Source organism: Pantherophis guttatus, chromosome 1, assembly GCF_059756535.1.
Source record: "Pantherophis guttatus breed Tessera chromosome 1, ASM5975653v1, whole genome shotgun sequence".
NCBI lineage: Eukaryota > Metazoa > Chordata > Lepidosauria > Squamata > Colubridae > Pantherophis > Pantherophis guttatus.
The window spans coordinates 74,392,810-74,417,034 of NC_142063.1; the positions used below are offsets into that span (position 1 = coordinate 74,392,810).

The 24,225-nt window shown below is 36.1% G+C and overlaps 1 protein-coding gene across 4 annotated transcripts in view; it reads right to left on the reverse strand.

Moving 5' to 3' along the window:
- Positions 1-4,073: 4,073 nt before the first annotated feature.
- Positions 4,074-24,225, reverse strand: part of PALS1 (protein associated with LIN7 1, MAGUK p55 family member) — a 50,357-nt gene continuing 30,205 nt past the window's right edge. For 3 of the 4 annotated variants that reach the window (XM_034417590.3, XM_034417592.3, XM_087882632.1), the window contains exons 4-14: positions 22,375-22,452; positions 20,663-20,809; positions 19,077-19,238; positions 17,656-17,733; positions 15,771-15,954; positions 13,872-13,943; positions 13,430-13,501; positions 9,665-9,832; positions 8,895-9,097; positions 5,999-6,109; positions 4,074-5,365 (exon numbers count right to left, since the gene is read on the reverse strand). In XM_034417590.3, the coding sequence (XP_034273481.2) occupies positions 5,189-5,365; positions 5,999-6,109; positions 8,895-9,097; positions 9,665-9,832; positions 13,430-13,501; positions 13,872-13,943; positions 15,771-15,954; positions 17,656-17,733; positions 19,077-19,238; positions 20,663-20,809; positions 22,375-22,452 (1,452 nt within the window). In that variant the 3' untranslated portion in view covers positions 4,074-5,188. Of the gene's footprint in view, positions 5,366-5,985; positions 6,110-8,894; positions 9,098-9,664; positions 9,833-13,429; positions 13,502-13,871; positions 13,944-15,770; positions 15,955-17,655; positions 17,734-19,076; positions 19,239-20,662; positions 20,810-22,374; positions 22,453-24,225 lie in introns of all 4 variants that reach the window. The other variant, XM_034417593.3, reaches the window with a different exon arrangement.

Sequence of the window (24,225 nt, forward strand, 5' to 3'; positions counted from 1 at the left end):
ACCAATGGCTGCTTTAGCCTGCATGGGGTGCTAGTTGTCTTCTTCTGCATCATGTAGCTCTTGACTTGTAGCTCAAACAGTAATTGAAAGACGTGATCGCCACTACAGTCAGTACAGTGCAGAACAGATTAATTGGAGAAAAATGGATTGCCAAAAAGTAATTTGTTTGCTCTTACACGCATTGAAAGCAATGTGACTGCATTGGAGGCCTGTTACAGTTCTCTCTTGAAATCCCTTTCTCTCCAATCTATTATACAAGGGAGATGGGAAGAAAAAAAAGTGATTTTTGTAGAGAATCTCTTTTTTCTTGAGCCCCTTCCCTATCAGAGATTGGAGAGAAAGAAATTTCAAGATATTATCAGCTAGATGCCTGTGGCAGGCTGCAGCATTTGCAATTGCTTTTGATGAATACAAGATGTAAGCAGGTATGGGGCATTCCAAAGGGAGGAGGGGTAATTAGGAGTTAAACGAAAGCTGAAGGTGTGAAACTGAGTAGTCTTGTCTCTTACCAGTCGAAAGCACAGTCATGATTTCCCATTTAGCGGAAATCCCAATTAGGGAAGAGTATTTGTATGTGTGCTAATATCAGACTGACTAGTGGAAATTCCTGTCTTTATGGTTCTTCTGCCTAGGCTTTATTCTTGGATACACACCAGTAAGCAGTCTGTGAAATATATCTATATCAAAAGAGAAGCAGTGGAGGAAAATGCAAGAAGGGTAACAAACATTTAACAGTTTAAGAAACAAGAATTTCTTGATTGAAAATAAATAATTGCATGGGACAAATAGAAATGTGAACTCGTGCTGTTCCCCTCCCCTCTAAAGGCAAATTTACAAATCAGCATAAGGCTCTTGTGTATACAAAACATAACTATGCAAAGTAAGTAAGAAGTGAACTTTATTTTTGGTAAGCAAATAAATGGTGCGAGATTTGCTAATTCTTTCTCAAAGGACAGTGAAACAGCTTCACAATTTAACACACGCAATATTCAAGTTTCATTTGTTTAGTCCGTACCTTACTTGTCATAAGGCTGTTACAAGCTGTATCTGAGCTGTTAAATCAGGTTGAAAATATTCTCAAACTTACTCAAGGATTAAGAGTTTTTATTTAAATACTTTTGGGCAAACTTATAACATGGAAGAAATTACCCTTGAGAATCAGCTGTGTAGTAGGTAATCTCTACTAATTTACCTTTTTCTGCAAGGGGAGGGACAATGCATAGAGAATATTGGTTATCATGCCCAAGTTTGCTAATCTGATGGATCTGAATTGTACTCTCACAGATAATGACTTGTGCCAAGATTGTTTCCTATTGAATCATTAGGAAAAAAATGTAAATTGGACTGATGCACTTGAATAGTGAAAGAACTTCAAGCAAGTATAAAAATCAGGTGGCTTTTGTCTCCATAGTACATTGTGGCTTTAGGAAGTGCCATCACATCTCTACAATGGGTAATATCCAACTCCATCTGCCAGCTGAAGAGATACCATTGGTAGAACACACATTCTTCCAAAACTGGTAACTCCGTGGGCACTCCAGAATTTGGGGATTCCCTGGAACAAGTCTGGGTAATGTCAGTGGAAATAATTTTGTATACTGATAAATTCAATGACAGCTGAGAGGGTATAGTAATTGCACTTCAAAAGTGCTTGAGGCCTGTATGAGGACAGCACCTCTATTCTTTCTTAAAATGGCCTGAGTTTTATCCAGCTTCTATGGGAATAAAAGGTAACTCTGCTTTAAGAGTTTCACTAATTTTTAATAAGCAGATTCCTTTAAGCCAGAGGCCTTCAAACTTGGCAGCTTTAAGACTTGTGGACTTCCACTCCCAGAATTCTCCAGCCAGCTATGCTGGTTAGAGAATTCTGGGAGTGGAAGTCCACAAGTCTTAAAACTGCCAAATTTGAAGACCTCTGCTTTAAGCAGTGGCAATCTTTTTTTCAGGCTTGCCAGAATCCCTAAAAATGTCAAGACGCTTTAATAAACAGGGATGTTATGGTCACAAAAGGGAATTTGGAGTCACCAAAGCATGCAGAGCCCGAATAGCAAAACTGCCTCATAATTAGCCTTCACCAATCAAGCACTTCCCATATCTCTTATAACTGCAAATTCCAGCATTCTTTATCTTGGCTATGCTGCCCAGGAATTCTGGGAGCTGTAGCCCCAGATATATCTGGAAGCACCAAACTGGTAGAAGGATATTTGGAACAATGCTGGTGATATTTATCACCATAACAGACTGCATTGCAGTTTTTATAACTAATTCCATACACTCACCTTTATTACAATATTTTGTAGTATTAAGCCACTAAAATAAAAATATATTAACAGTTAACATTTACTTGAAGTCAGGAAATATACATGTTTACATTAGCATACAGTTTACAACATTGGTGCATTGTCACAGTTACCTTACAAGCCTCTTATTGTCCTTATTAGACACGGTTACATTCATGCCAATGAAATAATGTTTATTGATTAAAAATGTTCCTGTTTCAATAGCCAAGAAAAATCCAGTACACTCATTCAGCATATAGCAAAACACTTAAATAGTAATCAATGTCTCTATTTTTTTCTAATCATCATGCATTTTGAAAGACTTCAAAATGCATGCTTTCAGCAGCAGAATAAAGGAATAGATTTATTACTACCGATTGATCTATAAAATACCATTTTAACAATCTTAATACCATTATTTGGCTTTGTTGCATCTGTTTAACTACCGTAAATGTTTTCTGTAGTTTTTTTAAAAAACCCATCTTCTTATAATATTTAGTAAATTCTCTGTTCAGCAAACTCTAGATTCTTAGACATTAAAAGGGCAACAAAAACATAACAAAGGGATTCATTGTTTTGTGCATCTTAACATGTAATACACTCACTGCTGTGTCACATCAATATCATTAATTCATCTATTGCTCCAGAATGCACCCTGGATTATAGCAGAATTCAAGTATGATAGTGAAAAAAGTTGCAGGTTGGAATTCTACATGCATGTAAATGTTACACCTATTGCAAAAAATCAAATACAGATTTTACTATCCACAATGTAATCCTATCATGCTAATACTTTGCTTTAAATTGTGCTTGATTCTGGGTGATTTCATAGACATTTGCTTGAAGTATTCTTAGAAACAAAACTGAAATGTTTCCCTGCCTTTTTCAACTTCTCAGTTTAATCTTTTTCTAATTATTTCTTATCCAAGCCTATCCTTGTTAAAATTTTCAAGATTAGCAGAGGGTATTGAGATATGGTCATTTTTGCAACAATAGTTATAAAGAACAGGACATACATGTTCAAAGTTGTATGCCTGGTCTACAAACTTAATTATGCTTTAAATGTTCAATGCAAGTTTACTAGAATAAACAAAACTAAATTATATACAAGACAGGACAGGACAGGACGGTGGCTGGGGAATTCTGGGAGTTGAAGTCCACACATCTTAAAATTGCTAAGGTTGAGAAACAGTGCCATAGTGCATTTCTGATCCCTTAAGCAAAGAAAAAAGCTGGGATGCATTACATCTCAAGTGTAGTCCTTTTTTAGTGACTTGTAAGAATCATCAAATCAAATGAGATTGGAAACTATCACAAATCAAATGAGGAAAAAACACCACTTTTCTTTCTCATGCATTCTAATCAAAGTTGACTATTGGAGATGCATATTTAGGAATTATTCCATGTCATTTTTATTATCTACTGAAAGGCTTTACTGGATGAGGCACATTACTAAATGATTATTTTACCATCAGTTTATAAATATAAGACTATACAGAATTTGAATGGGAGGGAACTGTTTTATATTTCCATTTTTTATTTTTTCTTCTTTTCTTGCTTTCTGAGGGATGCTTATAATACTGAACAATTTCAGTTCTTAAGCCAGTTTTTCCACAGTTGCTACATGCCATATAGCATGTTCAACAATGAAAAGTATTATTCTTGCAAAGTTCTTTTCTATTTCATACATTATGAGGAAAAAAATGAAATAACATAAAGAAATAGCTAATACTTCACCTATTCAACGACACATTGAAGTAATTCCAGTGTAAGACAGTATATAAAAATAAAAGCTATGGTTGAGAAAAACATTTATTAATATTCACATTCAAGGGTGCCATCAACAATAAAGTAACAAAACTAATCTATTTCCAAAACAGCTATTACTGGAGAAGCCGCCAATATTTACCCAATGGACCTTTTCAGTAGGGATTTTTAGAAAAAAGGATAAGACAAGTTCCTAACATCTATATTATGTTACTGTACCAGGGCTATAACCTGATTACTTAATACTAATTCCAACAGCCATGAGATGTCTTGTGCCTAGGTATAAAAATACAAGAATATACGCTAATATTCACTATTCCCAACTCTAGTTTTCATTTGTTTGTTTATGAAAACAATTTTACATTGTAAGGAAGCAAAGCCTTGTAAAAAAATCCATATAAGAATTGTCATAAAAATATAGCTTCCCTTCTAAAATGTTCCATAGTTCTTTGGGATACCAGTGGCTCCCAATCAAGTGATATAGACAAAAGGGGGGGAAATCCATAAAAATATCACATCTCAAATATTGACTCATACATAGAATTCATCTTCAGTGGAATCTCATTATTTAATAAGCTATCAATCTGATTTACAAAGTATCTAAAGACAAAAAATGTTTGATTATTTACATTGTACATATTTTTAAAAAATTGCAGTGCTATTAGATAAAGGAATGTTTAATTAAAAAAATTAAAATTAAATTTTAAATTTTAAAAAATTCAAGCTTAAGGACAACATATAAGTGGCCCCTTTATACTATTAAGAAGAAAATGTGCAGATTAGTTCCTTTTTCTTGTTGATTATTTCATCCATCCAATGTTTTGTAAAGGTATTTTTGAGAGCTACAATATTTTCATTAGATCATTAAGTTACCAGTGTAAAGTAACCTGTATTAGTAATGATCACGGACTGTATAAATATACTTGCTTGAAGAACAAAACTCTAGACAAAAAGAAACTGTTAGAAAAACCTATTTAAATAATTAAAATGTGGCTTGTTCACACTGTGTCTAATTAAAAGTAGAGAAAGCCAGACATTCTACAATCACAGCAACATTGTTGGATTTGAGGATTAAACGAATTAGTAAGGATGAAAAGGATGCAATTGGCAAAAACCTTTTCTTCATTGGCATGGTTCTCTTTTCATCGCAGCCAAGAGGATGGAACCCACTGAGGTTCTGTATCAAGTTTGTTAATTAAACGAAGTAATTCTTGATATGCTTTGTCAATATCAGAATTCACAATCGCTGTATCGAAGTAATGGCCATTATTTTGCTCCATCTCTCTGGTTTTCTCTATGATTTCTCTTAGTTCTTCTGGCTGAAATTGAAATGGAAAAAATATCCTATATCAGTAATATTTATCTTGCTGTCTCTCACATGCATACAGATAACCTTATAAAAAAACAGAACTCAGCTGCATAAGAGAAAGCAATATACAAGACAGACAAATGTTAGGATAAGAACTACTGATTTTCTTTTTAATCCAAAGCATTTCTGACAAGTTTTAACAAACAATGGAAGTTTGTGAGGGGGAGTCCAAAGAAGTCTATCTTTGTTTTCTCCTTGCTTTTATTAAATTTACCTCCCTTAACCTAGTAGAAGTCACTACAAATTTAGGCTAACTTTAAGAATTAGGGGAAATTATTTTGTTAAGTAGAGTTGGATGTTAACCACAAGATCATTAACAGAAAAGGGAAATCAATGAAGTTAGAACCAAAATTCTAGTAGCGCTAGTAGATTAGAGCGTAACTATATAATTTCAACTAGTAGGTTACAACATAACTATATAATTTCCCTCTTTAAACATTACTAATGTGACAAGGGCACTCAGCCATAAGAAAGTTAATTGGGATGATACTGGAAAATATAACAAGACTGAAAACATATAATGATAGTGGAGTTATCCAAAAATGTAAGCAACACAATTGAAAATATTACCTATGAGTATTACCTTTGGGGTTTTGCCTTCTTTGGCCAGCAATGCACGAAGCCGTTCTTGTGAAGGAGGTGCAATGAAGATAATATATGGTTTCAAGTCTGAATTGCGTAAACTCTTCAATGACTAAAAATCAAAATCAAAATGTAAAAATCAAAAAATCAAAATCAAAATGTAAAAATCAAATTTGTGCTATTAATACCCATACCAAACAAAATGAAACCATCAAAGATTAGTCATAACATGATACAAATTGGAAACAGGAACTAGATTTGGGCAACTGAATTCAAGACTAGTCTTCTTAATATTAGCCTATGTTATCTACAAATCTGCCATTTTACAGAAAGTTGCATAAGAAGTACAACAGATATGATTAAAAGCTATATAATGAAAAAAAACCTTTAACATATTAGTAGTGTAATAATAGAAAGTAATGTATTATTATAATAATAAATCTAGATTTGGACATGACTTTTTCAGGAACTCAAGGATTGTATAAGACCATTCTCTGCTTTTTAAATTTAAATTTAATTTAATTTAAATTTGACTGTTGAAAAAAATAAAAAAAATGTTTATAGATTTCTTACTAGTACACTATTATGTATGCTAAGATGTATTGGGGTATGACCAACTATATTAATTTTTTTTATTTTTTTTTATTTCAAATTTTTATACCGCACCTTCTCCCAAGGGACTCAGGGCGGTGTACAGCCAGATAAAAACATACAATACAAACATTAAGAACAATTAAAAGAATATATATTAATTTGGCCCCAGTTTAAAATGACAAACCAATTAAAAATTTAAAATTTAAAAATATGTTAAGCCATATTACAAGGATGTACAACTTCCAGTGTCTGTGGTAATAAGAACTGGAATGTGAAAAGTTGCAAAAAGTAGTCTCTAAAGAGAAAGTTAAGGCAACTGTATTCAACTCAGGGGTGGGATTCAACTGGTTTGGGAGAACTGTTTGTTAACTCTTTGTGGAGTTCTGCAAACCAGCTGAATAGTCAAGGCTGCCTGCCTGCCTGCCTAACGATTCTAGTAGTTCACACACACCTCAGACGTTCCTGTTCGTTTCTAATTAACCAAAGGAAGGGAAAAGGAAAAGAAGAAATAACCACATAGCCATTTCCTCAGCAGAAAAATTCTAGCCCCTTTAAAACTTAGGCTTAAAGTGCAAGAGAGGTTTTCCCCTCCTTCTCTCTCCCTTCAATTAATAGCTCCGGCCCAGGCAGACAGCCAAGAACTTAACAGGCAAATACTTAGTTGCAATAACAAAACCGCAGGAATGCAGTCAGCACAGAAACAATAGAAATTTACAGATCATACAGATTAACAGAGTTGGAAGGGATCTTGTAGGACATCTGGTCCAACCCCCTGCCCAAGCAGATCCTATATCATTTTTGACAAATGGCAGTCCAATCTCTTTGTGAAAGCTTCCAGTGATGAAGCTCCCACAACTTCCGAAGGCAAGCTGTTCCATTGGTTGATTGTTCTGTCAAAAAATTCCTCCTTATTTCTAGATTGAATCTTTCCTTGTTCTTGACAGGATTAGTCCCGGGAAGGAGTTTTAAAAATGTTAATACAGAGCAGGAGTTTCTTGTCAGAGTTCTTATGTCTTTTTAAATATACATTCTAATTAGCAGAATTGATTTTATTAATTTGGAATAGAGTTGCAATGCTGTTTCTATGTTTATGTATTTTGAACCTGCATTTTCAGCATTTAAGAGTTAGCTTACAGTATTAGACACTAAAGATTTCAAATTATCTTGTAACTGTGTTGCTTGTGTGTGATGGAGCACCCACAACTTCTGACAGCAAGCTATTCCATTGATTGATTGGTCTCACCCTTAGGAAATTTCTTCTTAGTCCTAGGTTGCTTCTCTCTTTGGTTAGTTTCCATCCATTTTTCTTGTCGTGCCTTTTGGTACTTTGGAAAATAGATTGACCCCCTCATTTTTGTAAGAGCCCCTCAAATTTCCTGACAGAACAATTAATCAGTAGAACAACTTGTCTCCAGAAGTTGTAAATGTTCCAACACTGGAAGTTTTAAAGAAGAGATTAGACAACCATTTGTCTGAAGTGGTGTAGAGTTTCCTGCCTAAGCAGGGGATTGAACTAGAAGACCTCCAAGGTCCCTTCCAACTCTGTTATTCCATTCCATTCCAAATATTGGAACAGTGCTATTTTATTGTGCTATTTTATTGTGAGCTGGACTAAGGAGAAATTTCCTAAGGGTGAGACCAATCAAATTGGCCATGCCCACCCAGTCACATGACCACCCAGCCAGTCATTAGGGCAGAGAACTGATTGTTAAATTATTTGAATCCCACCACTGGTTCAACTATACGTTTTTCAGCATCACTGCCACATAAATTGATTATTAATACAAATTAGCCTTAAATATGCAGCGTTAACAGCTAATATTTAAATTTCTTAACAAAACAGAAACCATTTCATGGTTATCAATCATTGCGGTACAATAAAGTTTAATCAAAAATATTCTGAAGCTGAGAGCCTGTTTGGTCTAATGCTTAAGGCACCAGTTTAGAAAGCAAAAGAGTATGAATTTGTCCCGCCTTAACCATGAAAGCCGACTGGGTGACCTTGAGCCAGTCACTCTCTCTTAGTCCAACCCACCTCAGTGTTGTTGTTGTGGGGAAAATACCGTGTTTCCCCAAAAATAAGACCCTTGCATTTTTTTGAACCCTGAAATAAGCCTTATTGCCATACGCTCAAAAGCCCAATTGGGCTTATTATCAGGGGATGTCTTATTTTGTGGGAAACAGGGTAGGAGAAAGAAACTGCGCTGGATAGGTTCTCCACCTTGAACTATTTGTAAAAATAGGCAGGACATAAACAAACAAACAAAATTTAAAACTTTAGAGTCCAAAACCTATGTCATTACCTGTGTATGAAGATTTAAGAGACATATCTTTCCAGAATTGATCACTTGCCGGACAGAGTCTATGCTGGTACCATACAGATTCTTCTCGAATTCACCATGCTCAATAAACTTTCCTGCTGTAATATCAGTCTCAAATACTTGCCGTGATACAAAATGATAATCCCTGCCAGCTACTTCATTGTCCCTCCTATTACGTGTTGTATCTAAAAAAGACCAGTAAGCAGACTTAATAAATCTTGAGCAAGAAGGTACATAAATAGTATTATAATGTATCAATTTTCAAGACTTTATGAAAAAAAGCTGCAAAAACTTTTCAGTCGAGTGTCCTTGAGCTAAATTAAGAACTTTTAGTTTTATATCCAAAAGACTACAATTCTTTAAATGGATACAAAAATTGTTACATGTAACATATGGCACATATCCAGCTATATATAGCACACTTCCAAACACTAGCTGAATTAAGAACACTGCTGAACACAGGATGCAGAAAATGACACATGCAATTGAAATTATTGAAACTTAACAGAATAATAATACATTCTTAAAAATGAGAAATAATTAAATTGGTAATATGAAGTTTTTGTAAATGAGATTGAGAAATTTTTCTTTATGATGACTTCATGTTTATTAATTACATATATAACAAATACCCAACGAAGTAAGATTAGACTAAAGCATCTTCCCTCAATATCATAATATGTCAAGTGTACTAAGCTAGAAAGTGACATATTAAGAAATAGAGCAGAGACATGCCCACAATTTCAACTTACGAGGAACTGCAGAAGCAAATCGATCAGCTTCATTATTCATTAATCTTTGCCACAGTTCATTTTGACCACAGTTCTGGGGACCAATCAGGACAATAGGTCGTTTCCTATTTGCTGGCTGGTGATAAAGTGACATTTCTTCATAAGTCAAAATCTCCTCGTTGTCATAATCTTCAAAAAGAAGGCCCAGGATAAATGTACAAATTTTAAAAGCTTATTCTTTTGTAAAAAAAAATAATTCTTGTAGCACTGACAGGTTGAGAAATATAAATTCTATGTTGCAAATATCAGAACTGTTAGAATTTTAACAATAATTTGAAGAGTTATTTCTTTTGCTCATTTCTTTTGCTGCTACTCAGCTATTTTTTACAATTATATGATAGATGATAAAAAGAAAATGATAGGTAGACAGATATTCTATATGTAATAATATACATAGTGCCTTCCTAGTCAACTGACCAAGAAAGCAGTATGCATATTATAACAGGACGCCTATATAAGTAACCCAATGCAACATTTGTGTTATACATGCAATAAATGTGGGTGCATGTATTGTGAAGTGTTATATTACAAGTTGCTAATGTTGATACTAAATTGCAATGCGCACATTCATTTTCATTTCATTTTATTTTCATTTTATTAAATTTGTATACCGCCCTACTCCCGAAGGACTCAGGGCGGTGAACAGCCATGAGATAAAACATATAAATACAAAATTTAAAATAGAAATAAAACAAGTTAGATAAATTTGGCTGAACCATATTTAAAACCCCAATAATTTAAAACCAAATTTAAAATTCCCATTTAAAAGAGGAGAAGTTTAGGTCAGGCCGGCTTGCTGGAATAGGAACGTCTTCAGCGTGCGACGGAAGGTACGCAGGTCCGGAATCCTCCGTATCTCGGGGGGGAGCTCGTTCCAGATAGTAGGTGCCCCCACAGAGAAGGCTCTCCCCCTGGGGGCCGCCAGTCGACATTGTTTGGCCGACGGCACCCGGAGGAGCCCCTCTCTATGGGAGCGTACTGGTCGGTGGGAGGCTATTGGTGGTAGCAGGCGGTCCCGTAGATAACCAGGTCCTAAGCCATGGAGCGCTCTAAAGGTGATGACCAAAACCTTGAAGCGCACTCGGAAGACCACCGGGAGCCAGTGCAGCTCGCGCAGGAGAGGCGTTACATGGGAGCGCCACGTCGCTCCCATCACCACCCGCGCGGCCGCACTCTGCGCCAGTTGGAGCCTCCGAGTGCTCCTCAAGGGGAGCCCCATGTAGAGAGCGTTACAATAGTCCAGACGGGAGGTGACGAGGGCATGAGTGACCGTGCGTAACGAGTCCCGATCCAGAAAGGGACGCAACTGGCGAATCAGGTGAACCTGATGAAAAATCCTCCCGGTCACGGCCGTCAAGTGCTCTTCTAAAGACAGCCGTGAATCCAGGAGGACACCCAAGTTGCGAGCCCTCTCCGTGGGGGCCAATGCTTCGCCCCCAATAGTCAGCGATGGCACCAGCTGACTATATCGGGATGTCGGAAACCACAGCCACTCGGTCTTGGATGGGTTGAGTCTGAGCTTGTTTCTCCCCATCCAGATCCGTACGGCCTCCAGGCACCGGGACATCACTTCAAGGGCATCGTTGGGGTGGTCTGGGGTGGAGATGTACAGCTGGGTGTCGTCAGCGTACTGATGGTACTCCACCCCGAAACCACGGATGATCTCGCCCAACGGCTTCACATAAATGTTGAACAAAAGGGGCGAGAGGACCGATCCTTGTGGCACCCCACATATAAGGGGCCTCGGGGTCGACCTCTGCCCCCCTGTCAACACAGACTGCGACCGGTCGGAGAGAAAGGAGGAGAACCACCGTAATACGGTGCCTCCCACCCCCAACCCTTCCAACCGGTGCAGCATGATACCATGGTCGATGGTATCAAAAGCCGCTGAGAGATCTAATAGGACCAGGATAGAGGAACAACCTCTGTCCCGAGCCCTCCAGAGATCATCCACCAACGCGACCAATGCTGTTTCCGTGCTGTACCCAGGCCTGAAGCCCGACTGGAACGGATCTAGATACGTCGTTTCATCCAGGTACCGGGGAAACTGTCGTGCCACCACACTCTCAACAACCTTCGCAACAAAGCGAAGGTTGGAGACTGGACGATAATTAGCCAATATTGCCGGGTCCAGGGAAGGCTTCTTGAGGAGAGGTCTCACCACCGCCTCTTTCAAGGCGGCGGGAAAGACACCCTCACTCAATGAAGCATTTATATCCCCTGGAGCCAGCCTCGCGTCACCTCCCGGGAAGCCAGCACTAACCAGGAGGGGCACGGGTCCAACAAACATGTGGTCGCATTCAGTCTACCCAAAAAGCTTTTTATTAGTAATTAATAAACTGTATTGTGTGGCTTCAGATATAGACACACACATGTAGACATACATACATATACACATATATACACATGCATGATATAGATTGACAAAGTTGAGATTTAAATTAATAATAAAAGTACTCTGAAATGCCTTTAATAGATTAAGAAAATTATTCACTCAAATAATGATCCAAAATATTAGATGTGGAATTGTGATCACATGCTTTTTGGCATCTTTCTTCATTACATGAAGTATCAAAACAGAAAGTCTATTTCCCATCCAAATTTTTGATCCAGATTAAAAGAAATATTCATACATGTAGTTTTCAATTTACAACCATCTGTTTAATGACCATTGGAAGTTATGACATTATTGATAAAAGTGACTTATGACCAGCCCTCCCACTTATGACCATCACAGCATCCTCATAGCCATGTGATCTAATTCAGGCACCTAGCAACTTGGCATGTATGTTTTATGGTTGCAGCAACTCAGGGTTGCATGACTGCCATTTGCAACTTTCTTAGGGAGCTTCTGACAAGCAAAGTCAATGGAGGAAGCTGTATTTGCTTAACAACCAGGCAAAAAGATCACAAAATGAGGCATGACTCACTTAAGGACTGTACTGCTAAATGATGGAATTTCCAGCCCCAATTGTTAGTTGTAAATTGAGGATACCTGTATTCCTGAAGATCAGAATCATTTCTGAACTGCTATGGAGACACTGACCTCTCAAATAAGTTACAATTTGGTAGTAATCATGAATGTGTACAAAACCAAACAAAAAGGACAAGAGACAGGAGAACATATATAAAAGATATATCTCAAATATTTTAAATGGGTCTGTATGACTAATTTATTTTTAAAGTAAGCAACTGAACTATCAGAACTATTGTACGTTTTGATTTAAAAAAAGGAGGAAGGAAAGTTTTACAGGTAGTCCTCCACTTATAACTATTCATTAAAGCAACTATTCAAAGTTACAAAGGCATTGAAAAAAATGATTTACAGCCAATCCTTACACTTACAACCACTGTAGCATCCCCATGGTCACATCATCAAAATTTGGGTACTTGGCAACTGGTACTCATTTAAAACAGTTCAGCATCCTGAGGTCATGGTTCACCATTTATGACCTTCCCAGCTAGCTTCTGACAAGCAAAATCAATGGTGGAAGCTGGATTTGTTTAACAATCGCATGATTCACTTAAAAACTGAAGTGATTCACTTAACAACCGTAGCAAAAAAGATCCTAAAATTGGGTGCGATTTACTTAACCACTTTGCTTAGCAACAAAAATTCTGATCCCAATTTGTGACTGCGAGTTGAGGACTACTTGTACCATATCCCATTAACACTTCATTCATTTAGAAAAAAGTATCCTGAAGTCGGTTGAAACCCTTTCTTACCATCATTTTTGTTGGCATTGTACAAAACTTTCTTCCGTTTCTTTTTGTTCTTTTTTGCACACCAAAGTTTTCCTAAAAGCAACCAAAAAACAGTCAGTTACTCAACTCAGTCTTTGTAGCTGTTTTTTCTAAACAATACTTGTGAAGAAAAATTGCATATAAGAACTGCACTTAAGAAAGACCATGTTAAAGTTGATATATGGACTTCCAATTCCCAGAATCCCCATGGCAGCACGCCCGGAAAGTTGAAGTCCACACACTTTAAAGTTGCCAAATTTGAAAAACACTGAGGTAGATGTTAAAAGAAAGAGGATAATTAAACCCGATCACCTTTCTTAAGACAAATCAATTGTCCAGATAGTAAATCCATCTATGCAACTATTAAGACAACTGAAAAACACTAAGCTTGTCAACACAAGTATTTTTGAAGTTTTCCACTTACCTGATTTTTCTGGCTCTTTGTCCTCTTCTATAGTTTGCTTCATTGCTTCTCTTTGCTGCTGAAAACTTTTTCCTTCATGAAAGAAAATATGTATGAGAATTAACACTGAAAGAACTTAACAGTATCTTTCTTATAATAATAAAATGTTATTTTGAGAGCGTTTCAAAATAGGCTTGAAGAAAACTGCCACTGATCACTACGCATATATCTTTCATAAAATTCTATGAGGAATATTCTTCTCACCTTGTGAGCTATTTTCTTTTATCTATTTTTGCAAGTCAAGACAATGGCATAAAATGGATTCAGGTTCAAATTAATTCTGAAACCACTTCTGTATTATGGGATTGGCTCACCCCACTTGCTCTAGCAGTAGGAGCTTCCTATGAATCCAGTTGGCCAAGGAACTTTGGCTGATGGGGTCAAGAGCCTATTCTGGAACATTGTGCCCCGCAAGGTGAGATCTGTCCCCACCCTTTTAGCCTTCCAAAAAGGCCTGAAGACCTGGCTCAGCCAATTAGTTGGGGGTCCTGTGGGGGCATCCTTCATTGGAGATAGTATTTTGAAAAGATCCCACCTCCACCCAGTTTATGTGTTGGTTTCTTTTTAACTCGGTTTTTGTTAACTTTTAATGCTGTTTTTAATGTTTTAATATTTTATGACTGTTTTATGATGTTGTAAGCCACCCACAGTCATTCAACAATAAGATGGGCAGCATATAAATTTAATAAATAGATCTTACTCTATTAATTTATGTTATGCAATTTTATTGCTTTTTATGTCTACTTTTTTGTTTTGATGATGATGATATTCATTTAGTTGTGTCTGACAATTCTTTGGGCCAGGTCTCTCCATATCTTCCAATCTTGCACTACACTTTGGTTTTTTTCTATGCTCTGGCTGGTATCAGCTTTCATGCTGTACAGCCACTGAGTTTTTTGCTGTCCTAGTTTCCTTTTACCACTAACTCTTCCAAACTTAATTGCTTTCTCTAGTGAATTATTAAATTTATATGCTGTCCATCTTATTGTTGAATCACTGTGGGTGGCTTACAACATCATAAAACAGTGATATAAAATATTAAAATATTAAAAACAGCATTAAAAGTTAACAAAAACTGAGTTAAAAAGGAACCAGCACATAAATAGGGTGGAGGTGGGATCTTTATCTATTTTCATTGTAGTGTTCTAAAGGACTAATAAAAAGGGCTGTGATACTTTGCTAGTCATTAATATGGTACAATAATAGAATGCTTTTGTTCTTGTGAAAAAGTACATTTATAGCAATTTAAATAATAAATTCCCAAACTAATGTTTATTAATAGGTCAATTCTATCTTGCTGTATCTTAAGGAAACAGTAGGATTCCTGCATTATTAACATGAATAAATTTAAATTTATTATTTGCTATATATAGTAGGAGCCATTTCAGTTGCAAGCCTTTGCCCTACAGCGAATATTCCCTTTGTAACTTCAATACATTTTATACATATTTTATTTAAGACCAATAGCACTTGCACATATTTGCTTCTAATTTCAATATTACTGATTACACTTCAAATATACAGGAAAAACTAGTTTTAAAACATGATACTATTGTTGAAGATGTAACAATAAAATGAGCACATAACCAAACATTAAGTTTTCATGATTAAAAACCTAAGAGAACACCAGGTCACTAAACTGCTGGTATTAACTGTGCTATTGCTTCTGCCTTTTGTCAACTCTTCAAAAAGGGAATAATGATTGTATTATATTAGAAAGCATCATACAAAATAAAAAAAAAATTCTTTGCTCAAGAGACCAATATAAAGCATTTGAAATGTTGTCATCCCCAGCAGGGTGGGGTGGGAATATTTTATGACTGTCCATGTGAATTTTCTGCTTTTCTTAACATTAAGTACCTGGAATGAGGCCTGCCAAAGGCTGATTTTCTTCATCTCCATCTCGATAAGCCTGCCACCAATTTGGATCTTCCTGGCTGATCACATGGAGTATATCTCCTTTTTGAAAAGACAGCCCTAACTCTCTGCAAGGGACATAAGGGTCATCAGAAGGATCGTAGTCAAAGTGAGCCTTCACATGTATCTAGGACAAAAAAAATATGCAAACACAAAAATGGATAGACAATTTTAATGATTAATTTCTAGTAAGAAGTCCCCTGCCCCTTTTTAAATACCCTTACTTCAAAAACAGATTAAAACTCCCAATGGACACAACATCTGATGGGTTCAACAGATTTCCTGGAGTTCCCCAGGAACCTGGACAGCCTTCTGTTAGGCTCCTTGCTGAATACTGGAATATAGAGACAACTAGGGTGCTTAACAGGTACCCTGACTAGGCACTCTCTGCCCACTGAACCCATGCAGTTCTTTGATTTATTGAGAAGCATTGTGAAGTGAAGGAGGCAAAGAGACAGCTGGAACGATGCTCAAGAAATGAATGTAACCTGAGAATTTCATAGATAAAATTATTTCCTTATGTTCCCAATTAGAAGATGGATAAGCAGAATCTATAGAAATGTTAGAAGTAACATGTTGTACCTTTATCTGGGAGGCTTTTGGACCCACAGATCCCCTAAAGTGAACAGAGTCCTCTGCAATCTTAGCTTTGCCACTTGTGAACTCGATCTGTCCCCCATCTGATGAATTAAAGCAGTAAGGCAGGAGACTCGAAGTTGGATCTCAGCTGTGATTAAGTGGGAGCTATCAGAAGTCCTTAAAGAACTATTGGTTTGCCCACTTCTCAAGAAACCAGGCACCAATCTAACAAAACTGAACAATTTCTACCCTTCTTTTTTTGGGAGGAGGAAAGCGGACTAGGAACATAGTGGGGCCAATACACAAAGAGCTCTGGAGGATATGGACTAACTAAGACCCCGGGCATTCTGGTTTCAGACCTGAGCAGGAGTTGGAAACTGCACTGGTCATTCTCACGAATGGCAGTTCTTGGATAGAGGAGGTTTGACTATCCTGGTGTTTTAGATTTTACAGGATGCACTATTAGTAAATTTATTCATGTTAAGAAACAAGAAAGCTGCCAGCCCAGGAGGATTTTCTCTTCTCTGTTACTAGTCCTTGTACTTCTCCCAATGCTTCTCATGGGGAAGGGACAACAGATACTAGGGAAACCACTAAGATGTGGATGTCTCAAAGGTGCTTTTTCAAGAGACAATTGGACTTTTGGGTTTTTCTTTGAAAACGTTTCGCTTCTTATCCAAAAAGCTTCTTCAACTAAAATGTGGACATAACAATTCAGAAACCCTTTATCATCCTATTTATTTTCTCCTGCCTGTTAGAAAAGGAATTTGCTCTTCAAATTACTGCTCCAGACACTTGTAGAACTATACAAGACTCAAGAGTCTTTTTAAATTAATTTTTTTCCTTCTCATAAAGCCTGAATACTTCCTTTAAATAATAAATTGGGGCAGGACTCTAAGTAATAAATTGGGGCAGGACTCTAAGTAAAATTCAAAAAGTGAATTTTAGATTGCTATAACCAAGAATCAAGGAATAGGTGGTCTGAAGTTGCTTAGTTTTTGAAATGTCAAGTGACTCTGAATAACATGTCCTTAGATTTTAATGTTTGGTTTTAATTTATTTTTGTTTTAACATATATGTATAGATATATTTTTATCACTGTAAGTTTTCTGGAGTTCCCCTATGGTAAGATGGATGGCCAATAAGTTTTATAAATAAACAATATAAATAAAGAGAATATTTTTTTAAAAAAATCCAGCGTATAAACATCAACTGAACCTCTGTTATGTGAAGTTCACATATCACATACCACTGTCTCCTTAGTAGGTGGGGGCTTGTTCTGCTGGCTTGGAATCAGCACAAATGTCAGAGTACCATGCATGTCTGCCTGTGAAGAAAAGCATCAATGAATGATAATTTAAAATAATCTTAGGTTTCTTGGTAAATTACTGTTCTGTCTTCTTTCTGTATGCTGATCCTATATTTCACTCCATTTGGATGTATTCTGATATAAAATGCTGCATTATTCTTCTTTTAAAAATCGGCCAAGCGTATCAGACCTAACATCATAAACAGATTAGCAATGAGAATGGTACCATTATTCAGGTCACACTTCGGAGACAGAGTATTCCCGGTTTTTATTTATAAATTAACTTTTTGTCAATATTCCAATATATTTTAATCTGCTGGATTCTGACACTATACATACTCTGTTATTGTTTTCATTTCTTTATGCCAAAGAACTTTTAGAAGAGTTTTTCAAATAAAGAGTGGGATATGATTTATTATTTATTTGTGTGTTTATTTATTTATAATCTCTAATCTTTTTTATAAATAATTCAAGGCAGTAAACATATGTAATGCTCCTTCCTCCTCCTATTTTCCCCACTACAACTTCACTGTACCAGTGAGATGCATGGCACAACAATTTTTAATAAATAAATAAACTCTGTAAGATGAGCTGAGCTGAAAGAAAGTGACTGGGCCAAGATCATCAAGCTGGCATTGTACTCAAGGTAAGATACTTGTTTTAAATTAAATTAGGGATGCATAAGCACTAGGCTGTATCCCATGCACATCTTAATGTATTGTTATGCTGATTGTTTTAGGGTTAATATTTGTTTATTGGGTTCAAAGCAATTCAATTTATTTGTAATTACTGTGTTGTGTTTTGTACTGTTTTTTTTATTAACAATATGATAATCAGCCTTTCTTGGTGGAACATACAGATGTTAAGCCATTTTCATTATATTTTAAGATATACATGGAAATTTGGTTGGTAAAACGTATTTAAATCAGAAATAGTTACAACATAAAGATTAAACATTCCAGAAATATAAATTTAGAAGCTTATGCATGCCATTAAAGTTCATCCTAAACAAAATTTTTGACTTCTATAAATGGGAGTTGATGGAGCTCCAAGAACTGATTCTTTGAAACTGTTGCCATTTGTAATTGGCGTGCTAAGGATAACATCAGGAAGTTTTCTTTGCCCCACCCCCCTTTTTTTCAATTGTATTGCTTGAACAAGTCCCTGCAGTTTTCTTGGCAGGATTTTTCATAAGTGGTTTGCCATTACCTCCTTTCTAGGGCTGACAAAGTGTCTGGCCCAAGGTCACCCAACTGGCTTTTTGACCAAGGCAGGATTAAAACTCATTGTCTCCTGATTTCTGGCCCGATGCCTTAACTATTATACCAAACTGGCTCTATCAAATAAGCGACATAACATACCAGTAAGTCAAAAACCTCATTAACATCTTTTCCACGAATTTCAGTTCCGTTGATTTCCAAAACTTCATCACCTTCATGTAACAGCCCACTCTTTTCAGCAGCACCTCCCTTCACTATTCGACTAATGATGACTGAATCCATTTCATTTCGCACTGTGGCACCCTATGTAATAGAAAGTGAACATTTGAGATGATAAGGAGAAATACTTTATTATTAAAATTAAAAAAAGTTTGATTTGAACCAGATTGAAACCACCACTCAAGCACCTTAAGATCAATCTGTCAGTCTATTCCAGTGTTTCTCTACCATGGTAAATTTAAAATGTCTAGACTTCTATTCTACATGCTGGCTGGGGAACTTTGGAATTGAAGTCCAGACATCTTAAAATTGGTCTGATCTATTCCACAGACTAACACAGAAGACAGAAAATCTGCAAGAGAATCATGCATTTTTGTTTGTGAATGGTATTCTGCAGTCTTTCAGGAGTAGGCTAAAAATAGAATGAAAAGAAAGAAAACTGAAATTACAGTTTCTAGGTAATGTTTCTATTGTTAGCACAACAACAAAAACACAAAATGCCTTATGGCATCTTGTGCCAATCATTAAAAAAAATTAAATCTCTCTACTAATAAATGTACAATGTTATACTTAGATTTTGTGGCTCACAGAGCCAGAACAAATAACCAATCCCCCGCCCCCATTTTTCTTCAATGTATCATACAAATATAAAGTGACAAAAACAAAAATATCCTTTGGGAAGAAAAGTTGTGATATAATGGTAAAGATGCATGTATCCTGTCAGCCTTTCAAGATATGGCAAGTCAGGAAACACATCACAAGTATTCCAGCAAAACTATTTTTATAAGGTATAATAAGCAGAAGTGTGAAAGGATATCAGAGTTTCTTTTTACCCAACCTTGTAGCAAATAGCATCAAAGGCTATTTGCTACAAGGTTTTTCATTTCCCCAAATTGTGTCCCTTAATGACTCCTCCTTTCCAAGATCATCTCTACAATTGTTTCTATATACTGTGATGAATATGAGTGCAATTACAGAATTAGTGTAGTGTAGCAGAGGAAAACAATCCTGCTGTGTAGTTTATCCAAAGCACAGCGGTTTACTGAAATGAATTATAAAGATTCATAAAAAAATCTGTAATACCAATTTTTTTAGCATACTTTATATGGAAAACAACAGCAATACCTAATAGGTTTCTTAAATTAGTCTTTAGCATATTCATATATTGAGGAAGATTGAGAGCTATGTCTTATAAATACCGAAATTATGCTCAATTTTCAATTCAATTTTTGCAGAAAAATATATATGAGAAACCAGCACTTGAATTTGTTTAAAATAGATCAGAATTTTCAGGAGAATCTGAGAATGTGAGCAAAAACTCATTATTTATCAGTCCACAAAGCCAGTAGTTCTGTGGGAAAATGATTTGCACATTTTTATATACCTGAGAAAGAGTACTGTATTCCCTTTTTTCAGATAATGTATTATAATGTACTATAATAATCAAATGAAGCATTATGAAAAATATGGCAGTCAGTGTTTCTCCAGATCACATTTAGTATACTTACCAATGGAATATCTCTAGCTTTCTCAATGCGAACAATTTTAACTGTTTCTCCTCCATACACACCAACATTTTCATATAACTTTTCATCTGCCACTGATTCTGGTTGCATTTCCTGCTCAGCAACTTTATCATGAGCCAAAAGTAGTGCCTGGTGCAAAACAGTAAACTTAAAATTTATTATAGTAAATTGTACCATTGTGTTTATTATAGTATGTACCAAATAGTAAGCAGGACAGGGTAAAAGTACCACAAAAATTCAGTACTGGATGCAAAATTCAATACTGGATGTAATATTAACCAGAAGACACTTTTCTTGTATTTTCTTCTGATTCCATATGGGTGGACAGTCAAATTAAGGAATGGTACAAGTACAGTTAATTAACAACCGTAACTGAGACCACCAGTTCCACATATGAATGCAACAGCAGTTCTTGTTGCAGTTCTTATGCATATTTGTTACGGGCATGCATGTTTGTTACACGACAGCAATTGCTGCCAGCTTGCCCACTGACATTGCTTGTCAGAAGACAGCAGTTATGGGCCAGTTGCCAAGTGCCTGAATTGCAATCATGTGATTACAGAGACAGAACTTCAAGGATCCACCATAAATTTCTGTTCAATGGCATCATAACTTCCAAAGGCTGCCGAATGAGTACTTGCTATGCAAGGACTACCAGTATTCCTTGGACCCATTGTAGTTCAAGGAATAAGGGGTTTTATCAATACAAGGCATAAAAGTTAATGTAGAGGGATTTGTTTTCCATTTATTGTGTTTTTTATTATTAATTCATGTTATTCTATGAAAAACAGCAAATAATTGTTCTGGCCATTATCGATGCCAAGTCTGATTCTGGTACCATTAAAAGTACTCACATGTTCATATTGCTAGCATTTTACAACTGACACTTCAGAAATGTTCACAGTCAACAAATCAATTTGTTTTAAATTTTGATTTTTCATCTTTGTTGCACAAATACCAATAGAAATACATTTGTAGTTATCTCAATTATGTAATTATTTCTTTGAAATCAGAGATTTACCATATACAGTAGTGGCCAAAATTGTGGAAACCTTTGGGATAAATGTATTTTCTAAAACTAGCTAATAACACCACATTTTTTTGGAGTAGTACCATAAAATTATATATCAATGGAAAGATAATTTAATCAAGAATGTAACGCAATAACTCTTATGAAGGATTTGCTATTAGAATAGCAGTTACAGTATAAAGAAGAAAAGTGAAACATGTAGAAAAAAACGAGATAGACAAAAATTATGTCGGTTAATACTTAGTTGGATAACCTTTAGCATGAATTATGGCTTTACAACATCTTCCCATGGAGTAAACCAAGTCTTTTAGTTCTGCAGCTGCTATAATATGAAACCAAGATTGAATGATTGCTATTATTAACTGGGTTTTATTTCTGGGTCACTTCTGACTAACAAGTTTCTTTAGTTGGCTTCATAGATTTTCAATTGGGTTAAGGTCTGGGCTATTCCAAGGCCATTCCAGCAGTGGAATATAATTATCTTGAAACTCCCCCAAAAAGTGGTGTTATTAGCCATCAAACTCAAAAATACACTTTTCCCAAAAGGTTTCCACAATTTTGACCACTACTGTGGATAGAGGAAAAAACCAGTAGATATCTATATATTGTTTACAATATATTTAAAAAACTGAATGTATTACACTTTAAAACAGAGTATTCCTACCTGAACATGAGGAGCATTCAATAAAGAATTAAGTTCCAGCCCATCTTTTTGATGGCTTGGTCTCAAAACATTTTGTACCTGGGAAGTAGAACACCAAAAATGTGACATCAGTTACCATCCATCATAAACAAAATACTATTTTATTTTTCACACAAGAACATCTTTTCTATAAATAGTGTAGTATATTACACGAACCTTGATTTCCTATTTTTTTAATACAGTAAATGGATAAAAGAAATCAGAGACCACATTCATTTTTAATATAACACTCCCTCAGAGTATTCAAGGATCGATCTTCCAATTCCAAATGTCTCTGGAAAACAGCCAGAAAACAGAGATCTAAGTAGATCTCTAACTCCTGCAGGAGGGGAATGGTGGGATACTACCAAACATGACTAGATAGGGGGTTAACTGTTCTATCCTGAATAAATAGAACCCAACCTATGTGTTTATCCTGAGGGCAGGGAATGCTGAAGTTCTCCATCTTACCTGAAGTAAACGGGATGAGAGTCCAAGGCTGCTCTTTTTTGGGGGGTTTCTCCCACACTATGAAAATGCCTCAAAGATGCACGGAGTTCTCATTCTGCTAGGCTTTTGCAAGACATCAAATGCTATTTCATATTATCATTGTTTTACCTCAAAGGTGTTTTTTGAAAAGGTAACTGAACTTTCTTTGTTTATTCAGCTTCTTCAGTTCTTGGATGAGAAGATAAACATCTTCAAGGAAAAACAAAGTCCAGTTGGCTTTTGAAAAAACACCTTTGGGACAACCATAACTTAGATGACTGAGAATCTCCACAGATATATCATTGTTTTAATTATAATTGTGTGGTAGGACTACCTTGATAGGCTGATTTCTCTCTGTCGCTGTTTAACTTTGGTGGGCTGTTTTTCAGAGTGAAGTTTTTTTTTAAATTTAACAGTTACTGAAAATCATTCAGAATCCCAGAGTAAAGTGATATACAAACATTTATATACATAATATATTACTGAAAAATCAATGACTAGATAACACATTTTGGCAGCATAATTTTGAGAGGTTTTGCATGTTACGTATAAGGATTCAGGATGATACATACAGCAATAGCAATAGCACTTAGATGTCTAAGGAGATTCTCAGTCATCCAGTTCATGGTGTCCCAAACATGCTATTTTAAGAGGCAACTGGACTTCCTTGTTTTTCGCTTCTCATCCAAGAAGCTTCTTCAGCTCTGACTGGATGATGGGGAATGGAAGGATTTATATTCCTTGCAGACAGCTGGTCATTTGCAATCTTTTAGAGAATCGCAGCGTCACCTGTATAGTGCAAATGGGTGCGGAGTCTTCTTGGAACTGTTGAAAGGACTGTGTTATAGACTGGAGATAGATGTCATACCCTTCCCCCTCTGTTGAAAGCCCACACCCATTTGCGCTACACAGGTGACACTGAAGACACATATAACCTCCAAGTGGCTTTAACGACTCTCTAAAAGAATGCAGAAATGCAGGGAAGCTGGTAGGGAAGATTGCAAATCACCATCAGATGACCCAGGAAATTTTGATGGCTGGAAATCCAAGCACCCCAGATCACAATCAAGTGACCACAGGAGCACTGCAACAGTTGCAACTTAGAGAACCTGTAATAAATATCTCTTGTTTGGCTTAGTCACAAGTTCCAACAGTTGAAGAGTAGTCATTAACCAAGGACTACCTCTGACATACAAATCTGTGTTTGAATTTGTTATACAGTACTTCAGTTATTTTGCTGCAACTATTTTACTTTAGCTTTCTGCTTTATTATATTTTTTGTGGGTTCTAGTTAATCGCCTATAGTTATGTAATAACTGATTTAACAAGATTCATTAACTTCTC